We start from the raw sequence: 19024 nt of genomic DNA on the forward strand, positions 1-19024 counted from the left end.
TTCCAACACAGGAAAGACGTCACCTTTTAGGGTTGTTTCTTTTATCGTTTCAGCCAACCACCCGGCAGGCTGGGAGCCGGGAGGGGGGCTGACAGAATATAACCCGCCTGCTGACGGTGCACCCTGGATCATACATCGCGCCCCATCTGTTTCGTTATCCCTGTAGAAAAGGTACGTCAAGGAAACCGCCATATTGTGAGTGTCAAGGTCGCCTAGGAGACGAATACAAATGTAACGCGAAGGTTTGATAAGTGGTAATTGGGCTCAGTCTTAATGGAAGAAGAAGAGGCAGGATGGAAACCTGCATGCTCGGCCATAGACATCATATACGTAGACGCGTCGTTGGGCGCAGGTTCGCACGTCAACGTCACCGCCATATTGTATGTGGCAGAAAAAAGTTCTGTTGTAGTGAATGTGGATCAGAGAAGATACCTTATTCCTGTGCTGCATGGAAATGTATTCGGGCTGTTTTTACTACTTGTATCTGCCTTCTATAAACAAAGGCTGCACCATGTTGCAAAACTGGACAGACTAAAGCTGCAGAGTGGCAACACTAGGAACAAGCTGTGCAAGACCATTTGTTGCCCATTCATGTTTTTAGCTTGCATACAGCACAGACTATTGTATTTAGACATACTGTAGATGTGCATATATAGACATAGATTTTCAAGTATTATAAATAAGCCAAATAAATAGCTGTGTGATTATGTATATATATATATATATATATATATATATATATATATATATATATATATATATATATATATATATATATATATATATATATACGCCCGCTGACAGGGGGGGACAAACGGGTCAGTCGTCCCGGGCCCAGGACAGAGGGGGGGCCCAAAACTGACGCTGACAAATGGTCAGAGTGTCAGTCAGTGCGCGCGCGACTGCGGCAGCTTTACCAGTGTCGCAGACCTGAGTGAAGTTGGCCAAATGTAGCACAAACGGTTTGCACCAATTTCGTCTGATTTGAAGAGGGTGGGGGGGCCAACTTCACTCAGGTGTCTCGCAGTCCTCACGGCACTCTGCTGCTCCCTCTCCCCTCTCCTACATGGCTCAGCGGTGCCAGCCAATCAGCACGCAGGCTCAGCATGGCCTGCCCACTCAGCTCTCACACAAACTCAACACACAAACAACCGCGCTGCCCGCTGCTGCTTAGAGACTCGGACAGAGAGAGACACCACAGCAGTGGAAAAACTTGAAGAGGGAAAGAAGCACCGTTTGGCTTTATTTTAATACCGTAAATGAAATCAAGCTGTATGTTTTGTAAAAAGCCAGTTAAATTCAGTGGAAACACAACAATTTTATATAAGTACGTGAAAAACCATGAGCAAGAAAACATCGAGCCACAGAAACGGAGAGAGGAGACGAAACTTCTCTCATTGCCCCGACAGACCCACAGACTGACGTCACTGACTGAGGCGTTTCAGTCCTCCAGAGAACATCCAGGTAGATCAGAGTGGTCATCTTCAGCAGCAGTTCATGTTAACTTTTAAAGTAGATATTATCTATCATATGTTACTGAAGCCCACACAGAAAATGTAATTAAGACATTGAAAGAACCCAGTACATATATCCTATTAAAAAGTGTTAAATTCAATTGAATTCAATTTTATTTATATAGCGCCAAATCATGAAACATGTCATCTCAAGGCACTTTACAAAGTCAAGTTCAATCATATTATACAGATTGGGTCAGATTATACAGATTGGTAAAAAATGTCCTATATAAGGAAACCAGTTGATTGCATCAAAGTCCCGACAAGCAGCATTCACTCCTGGGGAAGCATAGAGCCACAGGGAGAGTCGTCTGCATTGTACATGGCTTTGCTGCAATCCCTCATACTGAGCAAGCATGAAGCGACAGTGGGAAGAAAAACTCCCCATTAACGGGAAGGAAAATCTCCGGCAGAACCGGTATGAACGTCATCTGCCTCGACCGACTGGGGTTTAAGAAGACAGAGCAGAGACACAACAAGAGAGACAAAAAAGCACAGAAGCACACATTGATCCAGTAATCTGTTCTACATTAGATGGTAGTAGCGGGTGAGCCGTCTTCTCTGTATGATGTCACAGTTAACAGAACGCCAGACCAGGTGTACCTACTATGAAGATAAAAGAGAGAGAACAGAAAGTTAAAGCAGAAATGACAACACATAATGCATAATTGAAGAACAGTAGAACTCTATAGAGGGAGAAAATTAGATCCTGATATCCTCCAGTAGCCTAAGCCTATAGCAGTAAAACTATAAAGGTAGCTCAGAGTAACATGAGCCACTCTAGTTATAAGTTTTGTCAAAAAGGAAAGTTTTAAGATTAGTCTTAAAAGTAGACAGGGTGTCTGCCTCATGGACCAAAACTGGGAGTTGGTTCCACAGGAGAGGAGCCTGATAGCTAAAGGATCTGCCTTCCATTCTACTTTTAGAGACTCTAGGAACCACCAGCAGACCTGCAGTCTAAAAGCGAAGTGCTCTGTTAGGAACATACGGGATAATCAGAGCTCTGATATATGATGGAGCTTGATTATTAAGGACTTTATACGTTAGAAGAAGAATTTTAAATTCTATTCTTGATTTAACAGGAAGCCAATGAAGGGAAGCTAAAATTGGAGAAATATGATCCCGCTTGTTGATTTTCATCAGAACTCTTGCTGCAGCATTTTGGATCAGCTGAAGGCTTTGAACTGCATTTTGTGGACTTCCTGATAGTAAAGAATTACAATAGTCCAGCCTTGAAGTAACAAATGCATGGACTAGTTTTTCCAGCATCGCTCCTGGACAGAATGTTTCTAATTTTGGCGATATTCCGGAAGTGAAAAAAGGAAACTCTGGAAACCTGTTTAATATGGGATTTAAATGACATGTCTTGGTCAAAAATAACACCAAGATTTTTTACTTTATTACCAGAGGCCAAGTTAATGCCACCCAGATTAAGTGATTGGTTAAGAAGTTTATTTTTTGAGGACTCTGGCCCAAAGATTACAACTTCGGTCTTGTCAGAATTTAGATGCAGGAAATTTAAAGTCATCCAGCTTTTGATGTCATCAAGACATGACTGCAGTCGAAGTAATTGATTGGATTCATCAGGATTTATGGATAAATATAGCTGAGTATCATCAGCATAACAGTGGAAATTAATCCCATGCTGTCTGATAATTTTGCCGATCGGAAGCATACATATAGTAAAGAGAATTGGTCCAAGGACAGAACCCTGTGGTACTCCACAAGTGACCCTAGAGTTTGAGGAAGATTTATTATTAATATGAACAAACTGGAATCTGTCCGACAGATAAGATTTAAACCAGCCTAATGCTTTCCCCTTAATCCCTACAGTATGTTCAAGTCTTTGTAGGAGAATATTGTCATCAACTGTATCAAATGCAGCACTTAGATCTAACAGGACAAGTACAGACACAAGTCCATTATCTGTGTTATTTAAGATAAGATAACATGAGCTAATCCTTTATTTATCCCACGACGGGGAAATAAATAGGATTAAAGCAACAGGCAGGTGCACAAAACACAGACAAAATTACATAAGGTTGAAAGATATAAGAGGTGGATTAGGGAAAAAACACTGAACATAACATTATTATTATTTAATTGTAATAAAATAAAAATCACAAAACCGGAAAGGTCAACAGTTTCATGATACATCAAGTTTAAGGACTGGCTAATATACAGCAGGTCATAAAAGGCCATATTCTGGCTGCCATGCTTGCTGTTCTCTAATGAAGAAAAGATCAACTAGTGTACTAAATTCAATAGACGGGTTGAAAATATCCAGTATAAAATACAGAGATTTCCAGGGCATCCATGAAGTATACAGTTAAGTTGACTTTTTTTTACTTTTTTTTTGGTGTGTGTGTGTGTGTGTGTGTGCGTGTGTGTGTGTGTGTGTGTGTGTGTGTGTGTGTGTCTGTGGTGGCAGCAGGTTTAGAGGGGGGGGGCAAAAAGACTGTGTTGTCCCGGGCCCTAAACGTCATATTATGAGAATTAAGAGGGAACATTTCCAGAATGTTCACAGTTTGCAGAATTATTTCACTCCTGGAATAATAGGGCCAGGTTAGATTATTTTAATTATTTTTATACTTTACGAGAATAAATTCAGGAGAATGAAGCTAAAGGGTTACGAAAATAAACTTGTATTATTGCAAAAATAAAAATATTATGAATACAAAGTATATTCTGAGATTAAAGTCCCTCTGATACTGTTTAAAGGCATACTCTGCAACATTTTCAGTTAATTAATGTGTTCCATACCGTTTTGGATGATTAAATGAGTAATTTCAGGTCGAACAAAGGTTTTCTCGGCCGCCCTGGTGGTCTGTAGGGGAAATACCGTACTTGCCCCTCGGCTTGCACCCACAGGCTCAGAAGTCTGGTGCATCGCGAGAGTCGGTCTTGCTTTACGGCGAGAACTTCTACATGCCCCAAGTGAAAGGCATGCTCGTTGCTAGCGCAGTGGCGATATTTGTGCAGTTATCATGGCGGAACCAGCGAGAAAACAGCGAAAGCCCATGTTGGAGCAGGCAAGAAAGAGGAAAAGGGCTCTGGACAGAGAGAGGAGTCGTACACGGGTGAACATCGGGCAAGCTTTTTCCGAATGGCGAGAGCTAAAAGAAAAAGAAGGCTGCAAGGCTGACGCGGACCTCGCGTTTCTGCTGATGCGATTGTAAGTAACATTGGAATGGTTTCTCTCTCTCTCTGTGCATGTTCAAACTTTCACTGTGTTAGTCATTTTTTGTACGGCCATTTTTTCGACTTTTCATTGCGTTCGCCGGTCTGCTAAGCTCAAAACAACTGCGCCTGGCTTGACGGAGAAAACAGGATAACACCTGAGCATCTTTATGACAGTGCACTTTTACTTTCGCCCTCTGGGGGGAGCCTCGCTGGAAAATCAACCCCGGTTGCATAGTATACCTTTAAGTGACTGAGTAACTGCAGATTTGCCACATTCATCATGGCGGACGCTCTGACGCATCACAGCATAGGCAGAACCCACCCAACGATGCGTCTACTATTATATTATTTCTATGTGCTCGGCAGCCAAAATCTCCATAGAACTCCCCTTCCTGAGTTAACAGTCACCTGACATGACCAGCCAATCACAGGAGCGCTATATTTACTTTAACACAGGAGCAAAGACAATTCCTACAAAAGTATGCCACTTAACACGTTTCCCAACGCTAAAATTCCCGTTGTATTATATTGAAGCAAATCCTCTAGTATTTTCTTACTGCTGTCTTTAGGAATAAAAGTTGCATTATCTGGTGAAACCTGATCAAACTACTAACGTTACTCCTTTCTCCTCCTCAGAACCAAGCCAGACCCCTCCTGGAAAGCCAGATGTCAAACCCATTTCTCACTTACCTGCTTCAATACAGTTTGTTGTCCGGATGTCTGCCTTACGATCTGTTGGATTCTGTTCACCCACCTGTTTCCCTCTAATAAACACCATAAAACGCATGGAGACCGTGTCTGGCTGAATACCGGGTTCATCCCTACTCAGATCATTACAATTTTGTTTTTAAAAACAATTAAATTTTTTGCTGTTCGCCTGTTGAAAATGTTTTCCCTTGAGGTTACTGACAGAGCCATAACAAAATATTGCTTTATTCTTTTATTGTACAGAACATGCAATTTTTTTTGAAGGAAGTTTGTTTTTGTCTGTTGAAAATTGTTTCACTTGAAATTACTGACAGATCCAAATGTTGCTTCACTAATTTGATTATTAAATAATATACACCAACTTTTGTCTATACCTCAATTAATAGACCTTGGTTCACTGCTGTTCCTTCCTTTGTTCACGTTAGAGATATAGTCATTTCATTCAGATAGTATTAGATACTCTTATTGTTTCCCTATGTCCCTAGTAAATGTCCACTTTAACCATGATCCTGTCTGCTTTTGAGTCCACCTTCACCCAGTTTGTACCATTACTGTCGTAATGAATTGTCAACATCTTGCTTCATGATCTAGTTGGTTTTCTTTAAGTGTTGTGTGCCATTTTAAGATAAGGTGTGATAAAGTAAGGCAAGGTAAGTTTATTTATATAGCACTTTTCAGTAACAAGACTATTGAAAGTACTGTACATGAACAGCAAAACATTACAGACATAAAAAGGAATAAGCTGAATAAATCCTTGATTAGAATTGTTTCATGCATTAACAAGCATACAGAAAGACTTAATAGTTTCAATTAATTCAATTCAATTCAATTCAATTTTATTTATATAGCGCCAAATCATGAAACATGTCATCTCAAGGCACTTTACAAAGTCAAGTTCAATCATATTATACAGATTGGGTCAGATTATACAGATTGGTCAAAAATGTCCTATATAAGGAAACCAGTTGATTGCATCAAAGTCCCGACAAGCAGCATTCACTCCTGGGGAACCGTAGAGCCACAGGAAGAGTCATCTGCATTGTACATGGCTTTGCTGCAATCCCTCATACTGAGCAAGCATGAAGCGACAGTGGGAAGAAAAACCACCCATTAACGGGGAAAAAAAAAACTCCGGCAGAACCGGGCTCAGTATGAACGGTCATCTGCCTCGACCGACTGGGGGTTACAGAAGACAGAACAGAGACACAACAAGAGAAACAAAAAAGCACAGAAGCACACATTTATCTAGTAATCTGTTCTACATTAGATGGTAGTAGCGGGTGAGCCGTCTTCTCTGGATGATGTCACAGTTAACAGAACGCCAGACCAGGTGTACCTACTATGAAGAAAAAAGAGAGAGAACAGAAAGTTAAAGCAGAAATGACAACACATAATGCATAATTGAAGAACAGTAGAACTCAATATAGTGAGAAAATTAGATCCTGATATACTCCAGTAACCTAAGCCTATAGCAGTAAAACTATAAAGGTAGCTGAGAGTAACATGAGTCACTAGTTATAATTTTTGTCAAAAAGAAAAGTTTTAAGCCTAGTCTTAAAAATTAATTAATTAATTAATAATTAATAATAAGAAATAAGCTAAGTATATTCTTGAGGATTTTTGATCTAAAGTAATTTAAGATAAGATAAGAAATCCCTTTATTGTCCCACAATGTGGAAATTCAGGCATGCCAGTGACAAAGACACAGAGTTACACACAATTAACAGTAATGAAAACCCAGCTAATCTAATATAAAGGTAGTTCTAAAGCAGCAGAGGATGAGCTTTATCAGAAACGCCAAAATTAACAGTAAAAATAAATAAATGCCAGAGTAAATATTGCTCAGTTATTAATAATATGCCATATTCTGGTAAAAAAAAGATCAAATATTCAAGTTGACAGTTGAAAAACTCCATCCACCATATTTACATAACGGTATGCAATAACATCCAATATAAATGATAGTTCAGCAGCACCTCGGAGTAGCTAAGGTGTGTGCAAGGGTTCCTTAATATCTGAGACTGTAAATGATTCATTATCAGATCCGAACTTGTGCAACCATTTGCATGTTGTAAGCTGTTACTGAGTCTGTTGTGAGCAGCAGAGGTTATAAAGTCTAATTGCAGCTAGCAAGAAGGACCTGCGGAGGCACTCCTTAGAGCATCTAGGTTGCAGCAGTCTGTCACTGAAAGAGCTCTTCAGCTTTACATGGGGTGGGAGACATTGTCCATCAGCGAAATTATTTTTCCTACAGTCCTTCTGTCTCCCACCAACTACTACTGGATCCAGGGAGCTTCCCAGGACAGAGCAGGTCCTCCTAATCAGTTTATCCAGCCGCTTCCTCTTAGCTACAGTTAAGCTGCTGCTCCAACAGAACATAGAAGATGGCTGATGCTACCACAGAGTTAAAGAAGGTCCTCAGGAGCGACCCCTGCAGTCTAAAAGACCTCGGCCTCCTCAGGAGATGGAGTCTGCTCTGTCCTTTCTTTTGAAGAGCATCAGTGTTATGACTCCAGTCAAGTTTATGGTTCATGTGAACACCCAGGTACTTAAAAGAGTCCACATCAGTTCTCTGGATGCTCACCTGTATCAGTGAGGTGCGTCTGAACCTGTGAAAGTCCTCCACCAGCTCCTTTGTTTTCACTCCTTTTAACATGCGGTGGTTCTACTGGCCCCAGCCTACAAAGCTCTGGATCCAGAGGGCGGTGAATAAGAGCTGAAGGAACTGCAGTTCTATGTGGAAGGAAAGACAGTTGTCCATGATGAGGGTGTCTGCAGCATTATAGGCTGAGTTGGGAGTGTATGTGTTTTTAAACACAAAATAACAACAGAAACATTGTTTCTATTAAAACAGTATATGGACAAAGAACTAATTTTACATTTGGACTTGGTCTTCAACGTCAAACCCCTCATAACTGAATCTCGATACCTTGTCAATTTTCTATCCATTGGCTTCTATTCAGGTAAAAAGAAAAACACCTAAGATGTAAAATGTAATGTAAAATGTAAAACTACACCCAGAATCCACACAGAACAGCTTATTGATCAGATTTACTTGTGCACTATAATGTGCTGTTCCTCTTATTAAACAACACACTGTTATTCTGTCCGTACCGCCATTATTTTCCCCACCAAACGCCATCTGTTGTGTACTAGTTGGTTCAATGAATATTGACATGATTTCACAGACTGAGCAGGGGAAGTCCAACGCTAACAGGCCTGCAGGTCAAATTCCAGATTGCAACCAGAGCTCTGAGACCATAACCTGTACCACAACACCAAAGGGAGAGACACTGTTATTCAACACAACTTTTACACACAGGTAAGCAGAGGTATTCAGAGTGGGAAAACATCTGGTATTAAAGGGAATGAGAATCATAATGCTTTTATTCCCATCCCACCAGTGCATGATGAAATAATGACAGCTTCTACTGTCAGGTGTGTGTGAGGAGAATGTATAAAAAGGTAAATATAATGGAAATTTCTAAAAAAAAAAAAAAAATATTGCACATACATTTAAACAGAGTTGTGATGTCTGACAGCCCATATATAAAAACTGTTCTTCTGTCTTTTGATCCTATTGAGTGACCTGAACCGCTTCCTTGAGGGGAGCAAGCTGAGTAGTTGGTGTTTGGGGTGGAAAGTGTCCACAACTATTTTCTGTGCTCTGCTCAGCCAGCAGGACCTAGCGATGTCTTCCAGTGGAGGCAGAGGGCTGCTGACAACATTTTATGCAGTTCTTGTTACCCTCTACTGGGCCCTCATGACTGCAGCAGAGCAGGCAGCGAATCAAACAGCAGCACAACTCATCAGCACTGGTTCTGTGGCTACCCGGAGGACAGACACCAGCAGTTGCTCTCCAGGTAGTTCCTCCAGATCAGTCTCAGGTAGAAGGGGAGTCTTTGCTGGCCTTTTTGACCTGTGCCAAAAAGGCCCAGTGTTGACTGTCCAGGCAAGGTCCTCAGACATGTACGTCCCTAGGAACTCACAGGAGCCCCTTTTATTGATAGTGGAGCAATGGAGCTTTTTGATGTTCAGGTCCAGGCTGTTGATGAAACACCACCATTACAGCTCCTGTACTTCCTCTCTGTAGGCCAAATCATCTTTCTGTGATCAGCCCAACCTTAGCGGTATTCTCTGCAAACTTGATAATGGTGTCTGAGGGGTGGATGGGATCACAGTCAAATGTGTAGCCAGCATACAGAAGGGGGCTCAGCACACAGCCCTGGATGGAGCCAGTGCTGAACTTCAGAGTGGAGGAGCGGAGCTGACCCATCGGCAGATCGGAGAGAAAACGTCCAGATGTCTCAGGTGATAGTGTTGAAATTGAAAGAGCTATAATCTTCATTCCACAGTAATTTAATAATTGAGGTAAATTATTTAACCACATGAACTTCCTGAATATCAAATGTTTCCCAGTTAAATAATAAAAAGTTTGCTTCATTTAAAAAAGTCATTCTTCCAGTGATGGTTAAGTTAATGAAAATGCACTTTGGGTATCAAAAATTTAATCTTCAGCTACCTTTTCTGATTCTAGAAGGACTGAAATAATGGATAGTAGGTTAAATGTGCAAAAATACACATAAAGAAATCGTTACAAAGATCAAATGTGATACCACTAGAAGGAAGGTTTTTTTTCTGAAACGAGCTGTTTTATAAATTGGAAGAAGGCAACTGTATTTCAAATACAATGAGGGAGGTCAATGTCAAAATTCTGCACAGTATTTACTGTGGTAACAACATTATTTTAGTGTCCAAACAATTAGATGAAAAGTTCACATTTTGTCAAATTGAGCAATAAACTGTTATATACTTATTCTGTAAGTTGACTCTCTCCTCTGGATCTAAATTACTGTGTCCTCAAAACGTACTGTTGGTTGACTTTGAGTTGGAGTTGGTTGGAGACTAAGTCACAAAAACTTGGACGTGTAGACCTGTATCTCTCTATCTAATATTAGAAAAATCACATTCTAATATAAACAACATCTTTTAATCTTACTTGTTAAAAGTTATCCCTCGAGCCCTGACGTAAATAGTCCCTCGATTTAAACAAAAATAAGCCGCACAGTGCTGAGGCATCATTAGTGTGTTCAGCTTGAATCAGCAGGATTGGGTAGCAGGTCGACCGCCCCAAGATGGCGGCCGTAATTCCTGCGCAGCGATAGTGAATGCGGAGTCTACTCTTACATTATGTTTATGTGCCTGCAGCTCTCCCGCGGACGTGCAGGGGGCAGTACAGTCGGGCCTCTGTCCGTGGTGCTGAAAAGCAGATCGGGCTCTGTCTGGAGTGTTGGTAGGCTAAGGGGTCCTGGACTTCGTCCGTGGACGCCGTCAGAAAAGGCAGTTTGGGGTGGTGTCCCGTTGCTTTGCTGCCGCCGCTGCTGCTGCCGCTGCTGCTGTTGTTGTTGTTGTTTAGGACAACGTTACTGAGGCCGACAGTCCGCCTGCCTTGATATGTCAAGGCGGAGGGGGAGGGGAGGACTGTAGGGTGAGTAAGGTAAGGCTTTGGTTTACTAACAAAGAGCTCTTTTCTATGCTGCTCTTATCGACACTCTGACTGTGGAGTTTTTCTTGGATTACACGCCGAGCAGGGTGGAGGTGACACTCAACGGTGTGGGGCGATTTCTGCCGAGTTTTCTTTTAGAGAGCCGACAAAGCTCGGGTGGGCGGTCTCATGTATTTTATTATCAAATGTTGATTTTACTCTTGATTGGTGACCTATCACAACAGCGAGTGTGGTAAAAGCCGTGAAACGGTGTGGTTGGTGTATTTGGTTCAGTGGGGCAAATTAGCAGAGAGAGAGGCCTGAGCGGGCCGGCCGGCCTGTCTCTGTTGTCAGCGCACTGAACGCCTTCACTCTGCATGCGTGTTCTCGTTTTTCCTTTTGTGTCACCGCGCATGAGGCTGGATCCACAGCTATGCGCTTCTTACCCGCTTGTTCCTGCGTATGCATTTTGCTCCTATTAGTTGATCTTCATACGGGTAAATTTATGTTTAGTTTACTTACTTACTTCTTTTTTTTTCTTTTCTTTTTTTTCTCTTCACCTTTGATTTAATTACATAACACTTGCCGATTTGCTCGCCAGCCCAAAATTGTTTTGCAGCTTCCTGTCCAACCTACTTTTATTTTGTTCTTGTAAACAAACCACTTCGTTCCACATTTACAGTTCTCTAATGTGCCGTAATTACGTAATCCACTCTATGTAATTCATGGGATTTTCATTACACCATATTTTCTTTCAAGCGGATGCTGCTAATTTCCCCGCTCCACAATTTCGCACTTTTACCGTTTCATGTCCATCTTTGGTGTAATAAATAAATAAACAAACTGTTAGACAGACCACTTTATACAGTTTTAAACTAATCCTTTAGCAAAAAGCGTAATCCTCCGGGGAGTTAAACTGATTCACAGCTGATAAGCACGTTGGTAGAAAAAAAATGTTTACCAGCGCTTCCCACCTGAAAAAAAAAATGTTTTGGGAGGGAAACGGAAGTAGGTTGAAACCAAATAAAACTGCGAGTTGCGGGTGCCAAAGTGAGCCAGAGTCTCCATACTGCCATGCTTTGTCATAGCTGAGTGCTGCTTATAAGCATTCATCTGTAGAACTGTTCTCTTAAAATACATGTTGCTATTCGAGGTATTTTCTGGTATTTCTATAATCGGAGGGAGTGATGATCATTTTAGTTGATGGTGTGCTGAGGAAAAATTAATTTTGAAATATTTTAAAATATACTGGACTTTAGAACCAATGATCTTTAGTGGTGGCAAATCAATGTCTACTCTTTAGTGTGCAGCTTGTTTGTATCCATGTTTAAAGTCAACTGTGAGATGAATTAGCCAAAGTTGGTCAATTTTGACATTTCTTCGAACATTTTGAGTTTTATAGAACCATGAAGTAAAAAAAAAAAAGTTACACAATATTACATCAATGTATCTTCAATAAACGTGATGTCTTTGTTCAGAAAGGTGGAATGTAGATATGTCTGCTGAAGAGAGAACTTAAGTAATTTATTTAACTTGTTTCCCCTGTAATTTACCATCCCTTTTGTGTTTGATTATAGTCATTATATGAGTTCAAAGATCGACGAAAAGAGATCCCCTCTATTAAAAGTCAGTAACAACGTATCTTTGTTTTTTTCTCTCTGTCTATTTTCTGTATCTGTCAATCTGTTCATCTCTCATGTCTGTTTGAAATAATTCACCCATTTAATCATTCCTCCACACTACATTGTCTGTTGTATGTAAACCATTGGCCCAACCCTGTGTTACATAGATGAGTCAAGAAACAGAGACAAGAACACGAGCTCGCTCTAAAGCCATTCGAGGTGAGTGCGAACGCTGGCATGTTTGTACTTAGAAAAGAGAACCAAACGTGAGCTTCAATTCCCAAAAAGTCGGTTTCCTCAATCTGTAGCTCATTTCTGATTTATATTCTATAAACCCAGTCCAGTCACATTTAGACTACTAGAAAGCTGTGAAGCCAGCACATTGCTTCAATTCTTTGCTTCTATTAACTTTTATTGAAGTCAATCATTCATCTTCAAGAGACTAACAAACAGTACATTGAAGTAAAATAACCCAAAATATGTAAGCATAAAAAATTGTAGGGGAAAAAGTTTTTTATATATATATATATATATATATATATATATATATATATATATATATATATATACTTTATTTGTAACAGACAATAATACCAGTGATGACAATGGAAAAACAACGGGGTATAAAGGAGGTATCAAATGTACAATAAAATGTAAAAAAAAATTAATTTATACGCAATAAGTGTAAACAAGGACAAGCACCACAAAATTGGTTATTATCAATATCATTCCTTAATATGAGGTAGGTGGTCCATTTCTCTCAGAAGGCGTCACAATATTTCCAAAAAATATAGATGTGATCTGCAGGGCATTGTCCACACTCTGGCCAGCATTCAGGTGGTTGTCCGGTCTGTCTTTGTTTTTGTGTAATGAAATATCTAATGCTATTTTTCCAGGAGAAATCTCTCCAAATATGTGGATACGTAGTGCTGATTTGTGTGTCAATCATGACTTCCTAATCATCAGGTGATATTGCGACTTCCAGTTCCTGTTCCCATTTCTCCTTGATATACAATGTAGAGTGGCCCCCATGTTTTGTAAGGTACCAATATAATACACCATTGATTTTTAGGGTATAACGTGACAGGTCACCATATTTCGGCAGCAAATCTATCAATCTCGGAATCCCAGAAACTAGATTTTCAAGGCTAATCAAGACATCATCTGCATGAAGACCTATCCTGCACTCTGAGCCATTCATATTTACACCTTGTAAAGTTGGATCTTGTCATATAATGTGTGCAAGCGGTTCAATAACAAGATTAAAAAGATTCAGGCTAGCCAGGCAGCCTTGAGAGCAACTCCGACGCAGGTGGATGAGTTTACATAAACACTCTCTTCTTCCATTCTCTTTGATTCTGGCTATGGGGCATGTATAAAAACGTTTTAATGGTATGAATAACATCCTGATGATAGCCAAACTTGTCCATTACTTTATAGAGATATCAAAATCAATCAAAAGCTTTCTTTGTGTCCATACTAAGTAGAATAGCCTGTGATTTGTACATGTGTATGTGCTCCATAGTATGGAGGATTCTCCTTATATTGTCCTGTGTCTGCCTTCCTGGGATGAACCCAGTTTGGTCTTCCTCAATTAGGAAGTCCATGCTCTCTTCCATCGGTTTTGCTAAAATGGCAGCAAAAATTTGATTGACTTGATTCAAGACACTAATGGGTCTATGGGACCCACACTGAGTCAAATCTTTCCCGTCTTTTGGAATTATTGAGATTGCGGCCTCCCTCCAGGATGGGAGGAGGAAATCCTCCTTGAAAGTATGACTAAAACGTTCTGCCTAAATTGGGATCAGTTGTTTTCTCACTGGTTCATAACATTCCCCAGGAACCCCGTCAGGTCCAGGTGTCCGAGGTCCAGGGATGTGGACCATGAGGGGGCTATGCTAACAGAGCAACCAGGTGTCAGCAGCATTACCCTTTTTTCTTATCAGTCCCTTGCTAGGGCCCCGTCTTCTCCCCCTGGCATAGTAGCACTCTTAAAGGCTATAAAACAAATCTCCTGGTTTGAGAAATGGGGTTTGTCTTGTAAGTCAGTCGGGAGTGCACATTTTATGCTGCCATCTTGTTCTCTGCGCTACCGGAAGTCCCCATTTTGTTTGTTTTTCGAGTGAATCATTTGGTCTGAGCATACAAATGCCACATTCTCACCCTAATGTTGCCCAAACTGTCCTTGCCTTCTCCCAGAGAAACTACAGAGGTCAAATGGTAACAACCTGAACCATGTTAGTTTTTCTACATCTTTCATATATGTATTATTAGGTTTTGCTGGATGAAGTCAGTTTCCACCCAAGTAAAATTATAAAGTAGTGTGTTGCCATGGATAGTCTGATACAAGTACATCTCCAAAAATTAGAATATCTTTAAAAAGTTCAAGATTTTTGTTCCTCATTTCCAAATGTGAAACTCATAAAATAAATAGATTCATTACACACAGAGTGAACTATTTTAATGCTTTTATTATTTTCATTTTGATTATTGTGGCTTAGAGTACTGAAAACCCCAAATTCAGTGCCTCAAAAAAAATTAATATGATATAAGATCATCAAAAATTATATTTTAAACAGAAATACCAGGCTTCGGAAATGTTCATTTCTATGCATTCGATATTAAGTTTGGGCTCCTCTTGCGTGAATCACTGCATCAATGATCTGTGATGTAGAGGCCATCTGCCTGTGGTTCTGCTAGGTGTTCAGGAAGCCCAGATTGCTTTGATAGCTGCCTTCAGCCCATCAGCCTTGTTGGCGCTGGTGTCTCTCATCTTCCTCTTGACAACAGCCCAGAGATTTTCTGTGGAGAATTTGCTGGCCAGTTAAGAACAGGAACACCATGGTACCAGCTCTTGGTACCTTTGGCAGGGTGGACATGTACCAGGTCCTGTTGGAAAGTGAAATCAACATCTCCATCCAGCTTGTCTGCAAAGGGATGCATGAAGTGCTCTAGAATGTCCTGTTAGATGGCTGCATTGAATGTGGACTTCAGAAAACCCAGTGGAGCAGAACCAGCTGATGACATGGTCCCCCAACCGTCATTGACTGTAGAAACTTCCCTCTGGACTTCAAGCAGCGTGGATTCTGTACTTCTCCTCTCTTCCTCCAGACTCCTGAACGTTGATTTCTAGATGAACTGCAGAAAATACTTTAATCTGAAAACAGGACTTTGGAGCACTGAGCATCAGTTTCGTTTCTTTTCTCCTCAGACCAGGTAAGAGGCTTGTAGCCCATATGTAGGATTCATCTGTGTCTGACAGCTCTTGATGCAGACTCCAGCCTCAGTCACACTACATGTGACGGTCTTCCAAATTCTTGAATGGATTTTGCTTGATAATCCTCTCAAGATTGTGGTTCTCCTTGCTGCATCTTTTTTCTGTCACACTTTTTCCTTCCTTTCAACTATCTATGACTATGCTATAATGTTTTCACAGCATTCTAATTTTTAGATACTGAATTTTGGGTTATCATTATCTGTAAGCCAAAGTTATCAAACAAGAAATGAATGCATGCAATATTTCACTATGTAAAATCAATCTGTGTAATATACAAAATTCACTTTCTGATATGAGGGATGCAATTTGTTGAACTTTTTCATGATATTCTATTTTTTTGAGCTGGACTTGTAAAAGGGAAAATTTAACAGTGGTTTCCTGCCATGTAGCCAATAAAAGTATCTTGACAAAACTGTCCATGTGGATTTCATTGAAAGTTGAAATGAACCATTTCAACTTTTCTTGATGTAGTTATTTTGTATTCAGTTGTTTTGAAGAAAAAAAAGTTACAATGAGATCCAATAAACTGACAATGCTTTGAAGTTTGATTAAATACTACCTAAGTGCAAACACTTAGGTAGTATTTAATCAAAAAAGTTATTTTTAGATGTTGACGAATCTTTAATGAACTCACTTTGCTACATTGTTGTCGTCCACTCGATGAACTTTTAAAGTCCTAAACTAAAAGAGCGTATGCTCTTTCTTATTAAACAAATATAATCCAAAAACTTCCACTGGAACAAGAAAATACTGTCCAAAGAGAGTGGCCTTAAAAAGGGTTTAGTCCTGATTTATAAATGAAATTTAAAGTATTTTTAAGATGAACCAAAACCAGGATCTTCGTGCTGTTCCAACAGCTTCTTTATGTCTCCATGTCTCATGGGTGTTTGGAACTCAAGTCAAAGTGTTCCCTCTGTGAATGTCTGATGTCTGTTGGTATTTAATAGAATATGAATCAGCAGTCTGTAAAAATGGGAACCAGAACAGCTACTTCCAGCCAAAAACATTCAAAGAGCAGAAGATTACCCAAAATAACAGTACCAATAATCACTTGGTCATAGTACACTAAACAAGTTCAAACTAATGGAAACACTTTTTTTTGAGTTTGCAACATCTTACCCATCCTCATAGACAAATGCTACTGAAAGGAGAAGTTTAACTGTGTAGTTTAAAGAGTTGTGGTCTGCACTGACTGTTGGCTACTGAGAAGTCTGTTGATATGTTGTCTTTGCCAATCAGTTTAAATGTAAAGAACTGTGGCCTCTAACCATGCAACACCTTGAACACACATTAATGAATGAGCATACACGTAAAAATATTAAACAGGCTGAAGATGTGTGATCACTAAATGTTTGTCTCCACATATAAACTGAGAAATATCTTGTGTTCTTGGAACTAATGACTGGCCTGAACTCTCCTCTATGTCAGCAGAACAAGTTGGACAAGCAATGAAGCTGGAAATAAGGTAAAGCGATGGTGTTCTCATACTGAACGGCTCTATGATCAAATTGATGCCATGTGTCTTGGTAATGTACGCTTTTCTTGTCTTACGCCTGCAGCAGCTGTCCCACACCTGGATGTGATGGCAAAGGTCACGTCAGTGGAAGATATTCCAGACATAGAAGGTAGGATTTGTCAGTCCTGTTAGCTGTGAAAATGTTATGTTAGCTCTCATAAAATACCATCCTAGATAAATGATGGCATCAGCCTTATAAATGGTGCTCTGAGGACACTTGAACTGTACATTCACTTGGCTGAATTCCTCATAACAATCCCCATTTTTACTTCAATTTCAGGTAACGTCAAAAAGCAAAAACAGCTGTTAGATTCAGACAGAAATAAATAAATGTAGAACATGAAGGCTGTCTTTACATTGTAATTGTGGCCCTGGTGCAAGCTTGATGCCTTATTTTATTTAGATCTATATTTTATCTAGGCTAGTGTACACTTGCATCTAATAAATGTCTGCATGGTAATTTAAAAGTTATTACAAATTAATGAAAAGGGACAATATTTCAAAGCTCATTTCTTTAGCTTTGCTCTGAATCTCCCATGCATCGCAGTCTGAACTGGGCATACTGTCACAGCTCCACACAGACTTTAAAAATTCCTTCACTTTTTATAATTTAGGTTTAATGGAGGGGGGGGGGGACAAGATCCTTATCAGGATTTATGGGTCCATAAATATTTTTAAAGACACATTTTACTGTCCTCAAGAGGAAATATTTTTTCCTCTGCTCCTTTTAGAAGGATAGTTTGTTTGACTGATGGAGAACCCATGGGTTCCTTATCATTTTAAACTTGACTATTTCATGAGAAAGATGAGGTTATCATTCCAACATTTCTGAAGCTTTTCTTTTTTCTTTTTCCTTGCATCCTATTCCCTTTGGAAATGTTGTTTGCTTCCAACCTTTCTTTGCTCACTGATTCCATACAGACATTCAGGGACACTCAGACAGGCATCATTTTAACCAGGGATCTTCGATTCCAGTCCTTGACTTCTGGTGTCCTGAATCATTTAGATGTGACCCTGGTCCAACACACCTGGGTCAAATAATCAGATCATAAACAAAGTTCTGGAGAACCTGACTGCACACTAAGGAGCAAGTTCAGCCATTTTGATTCAGGTGTGTTGGCAAGGGGCACATCTAAGAGCTGCAGGATATCAGACCTCGAGGACCAAAAATGAAGATCCCTGCTTTAGACCATGGATTCCCAAGCTGAGGGTCGGGATCCGTAGGGGGTCACAAGACACCACGTGGGGATCACTTTAGACTTTAGACTTTATCCACATAGTAGTTTTTTTCTTTTTTGGATGATACATTGGCTTCAGGTGAATTTATGCATTATGTGGTTGAACTGCCCTAGAATGGTACAAGACTTAACATTGTTCATCTTGCTGTCAGTGCACTGGGCTGCCCAATTGTAAAGAAAAGGAAACTGCAGGAGGCTGAGGCTGAAGAAAACCCACTGTCTCCCAAGAAGAGGACGCAACCCACTAAACCGGCGGATGAAGACAGTGACATGGCAGAAGAGGAGGAAGAGAAAGAGGATGGGGAGGAAAGAGATGTCCCCAATGACAAAAAGAAAAAACAAGCAAAAAGTGAGCTAGAGAAGGGTGAGTGTACCTGTAGTGGCGCTGATGTTTTTTCACACATTTTCAACAGCTGCATGAATCCGTTGCCAGTCAGTTCAGAAAAGGATGCAGACATGGTTAAATGTAAACAACGTAGCT

At 40.2% G+C, this 19024-nt stretch overlaps 1 protein-coding gene across 9 annotated transcripts in view; it reads left to right on the forward strand.

Moving 5' to 3' along the window:
- Positions 1–10621: 10621 nt before the first annotated feature.
- myt1a (myelin transcription factor 1a) overlaps positions 10622–19024 on the forward strand; it is a 37072-nt gene continuing 28669 nt past the window's right edge. For 4 of the 9 annotated variants that reach the window (XM_036142807.1, XM_036143009.1, XM_036143103.1 and 1 more), the window contains exons 1-5: positions 10622–10902; positions 12680–12731; positions 17218–17254; positions 17349–17414; positions 18696–18907. In XM_036142807.1, coding sequence (XP_035998700.1) covers positions 12680–12731; positions 17218–17254; positions 17349–17414; positions 18696–18907 — 367 coding nt within the window. In that variant the 5' untranslated portion in view covers positions 10622–10902. The remainder of the gene's footprint in view (positions 10903–12679; positions 12732–17217; positions 17255–17348; positions 17415–18695; positions 18908–19024) is intronic. The other 5 variants (XM_036142939.1, XM_036142886.1, XM_036143067.1 and 2 more) reach the window with 5 other exon arrangements.

Source organism: Fundulus heteroclitus, chromosome 1 (genome assembly GCF_011125445.2).
Source record: "Fundulus heteroclitus isolate FHET01 chromosome 1, MU-UCD_Fhet_4.1, whole genome shotgun sequence".
Classification (NCBI taxonomy): domain Eukaryota; kingdom Metazoa; phylum Chordata; class Actinopteri; order Cyprinodontiformes; family Fundulidae; genus Fundulus; species Fundulus heteroclitus.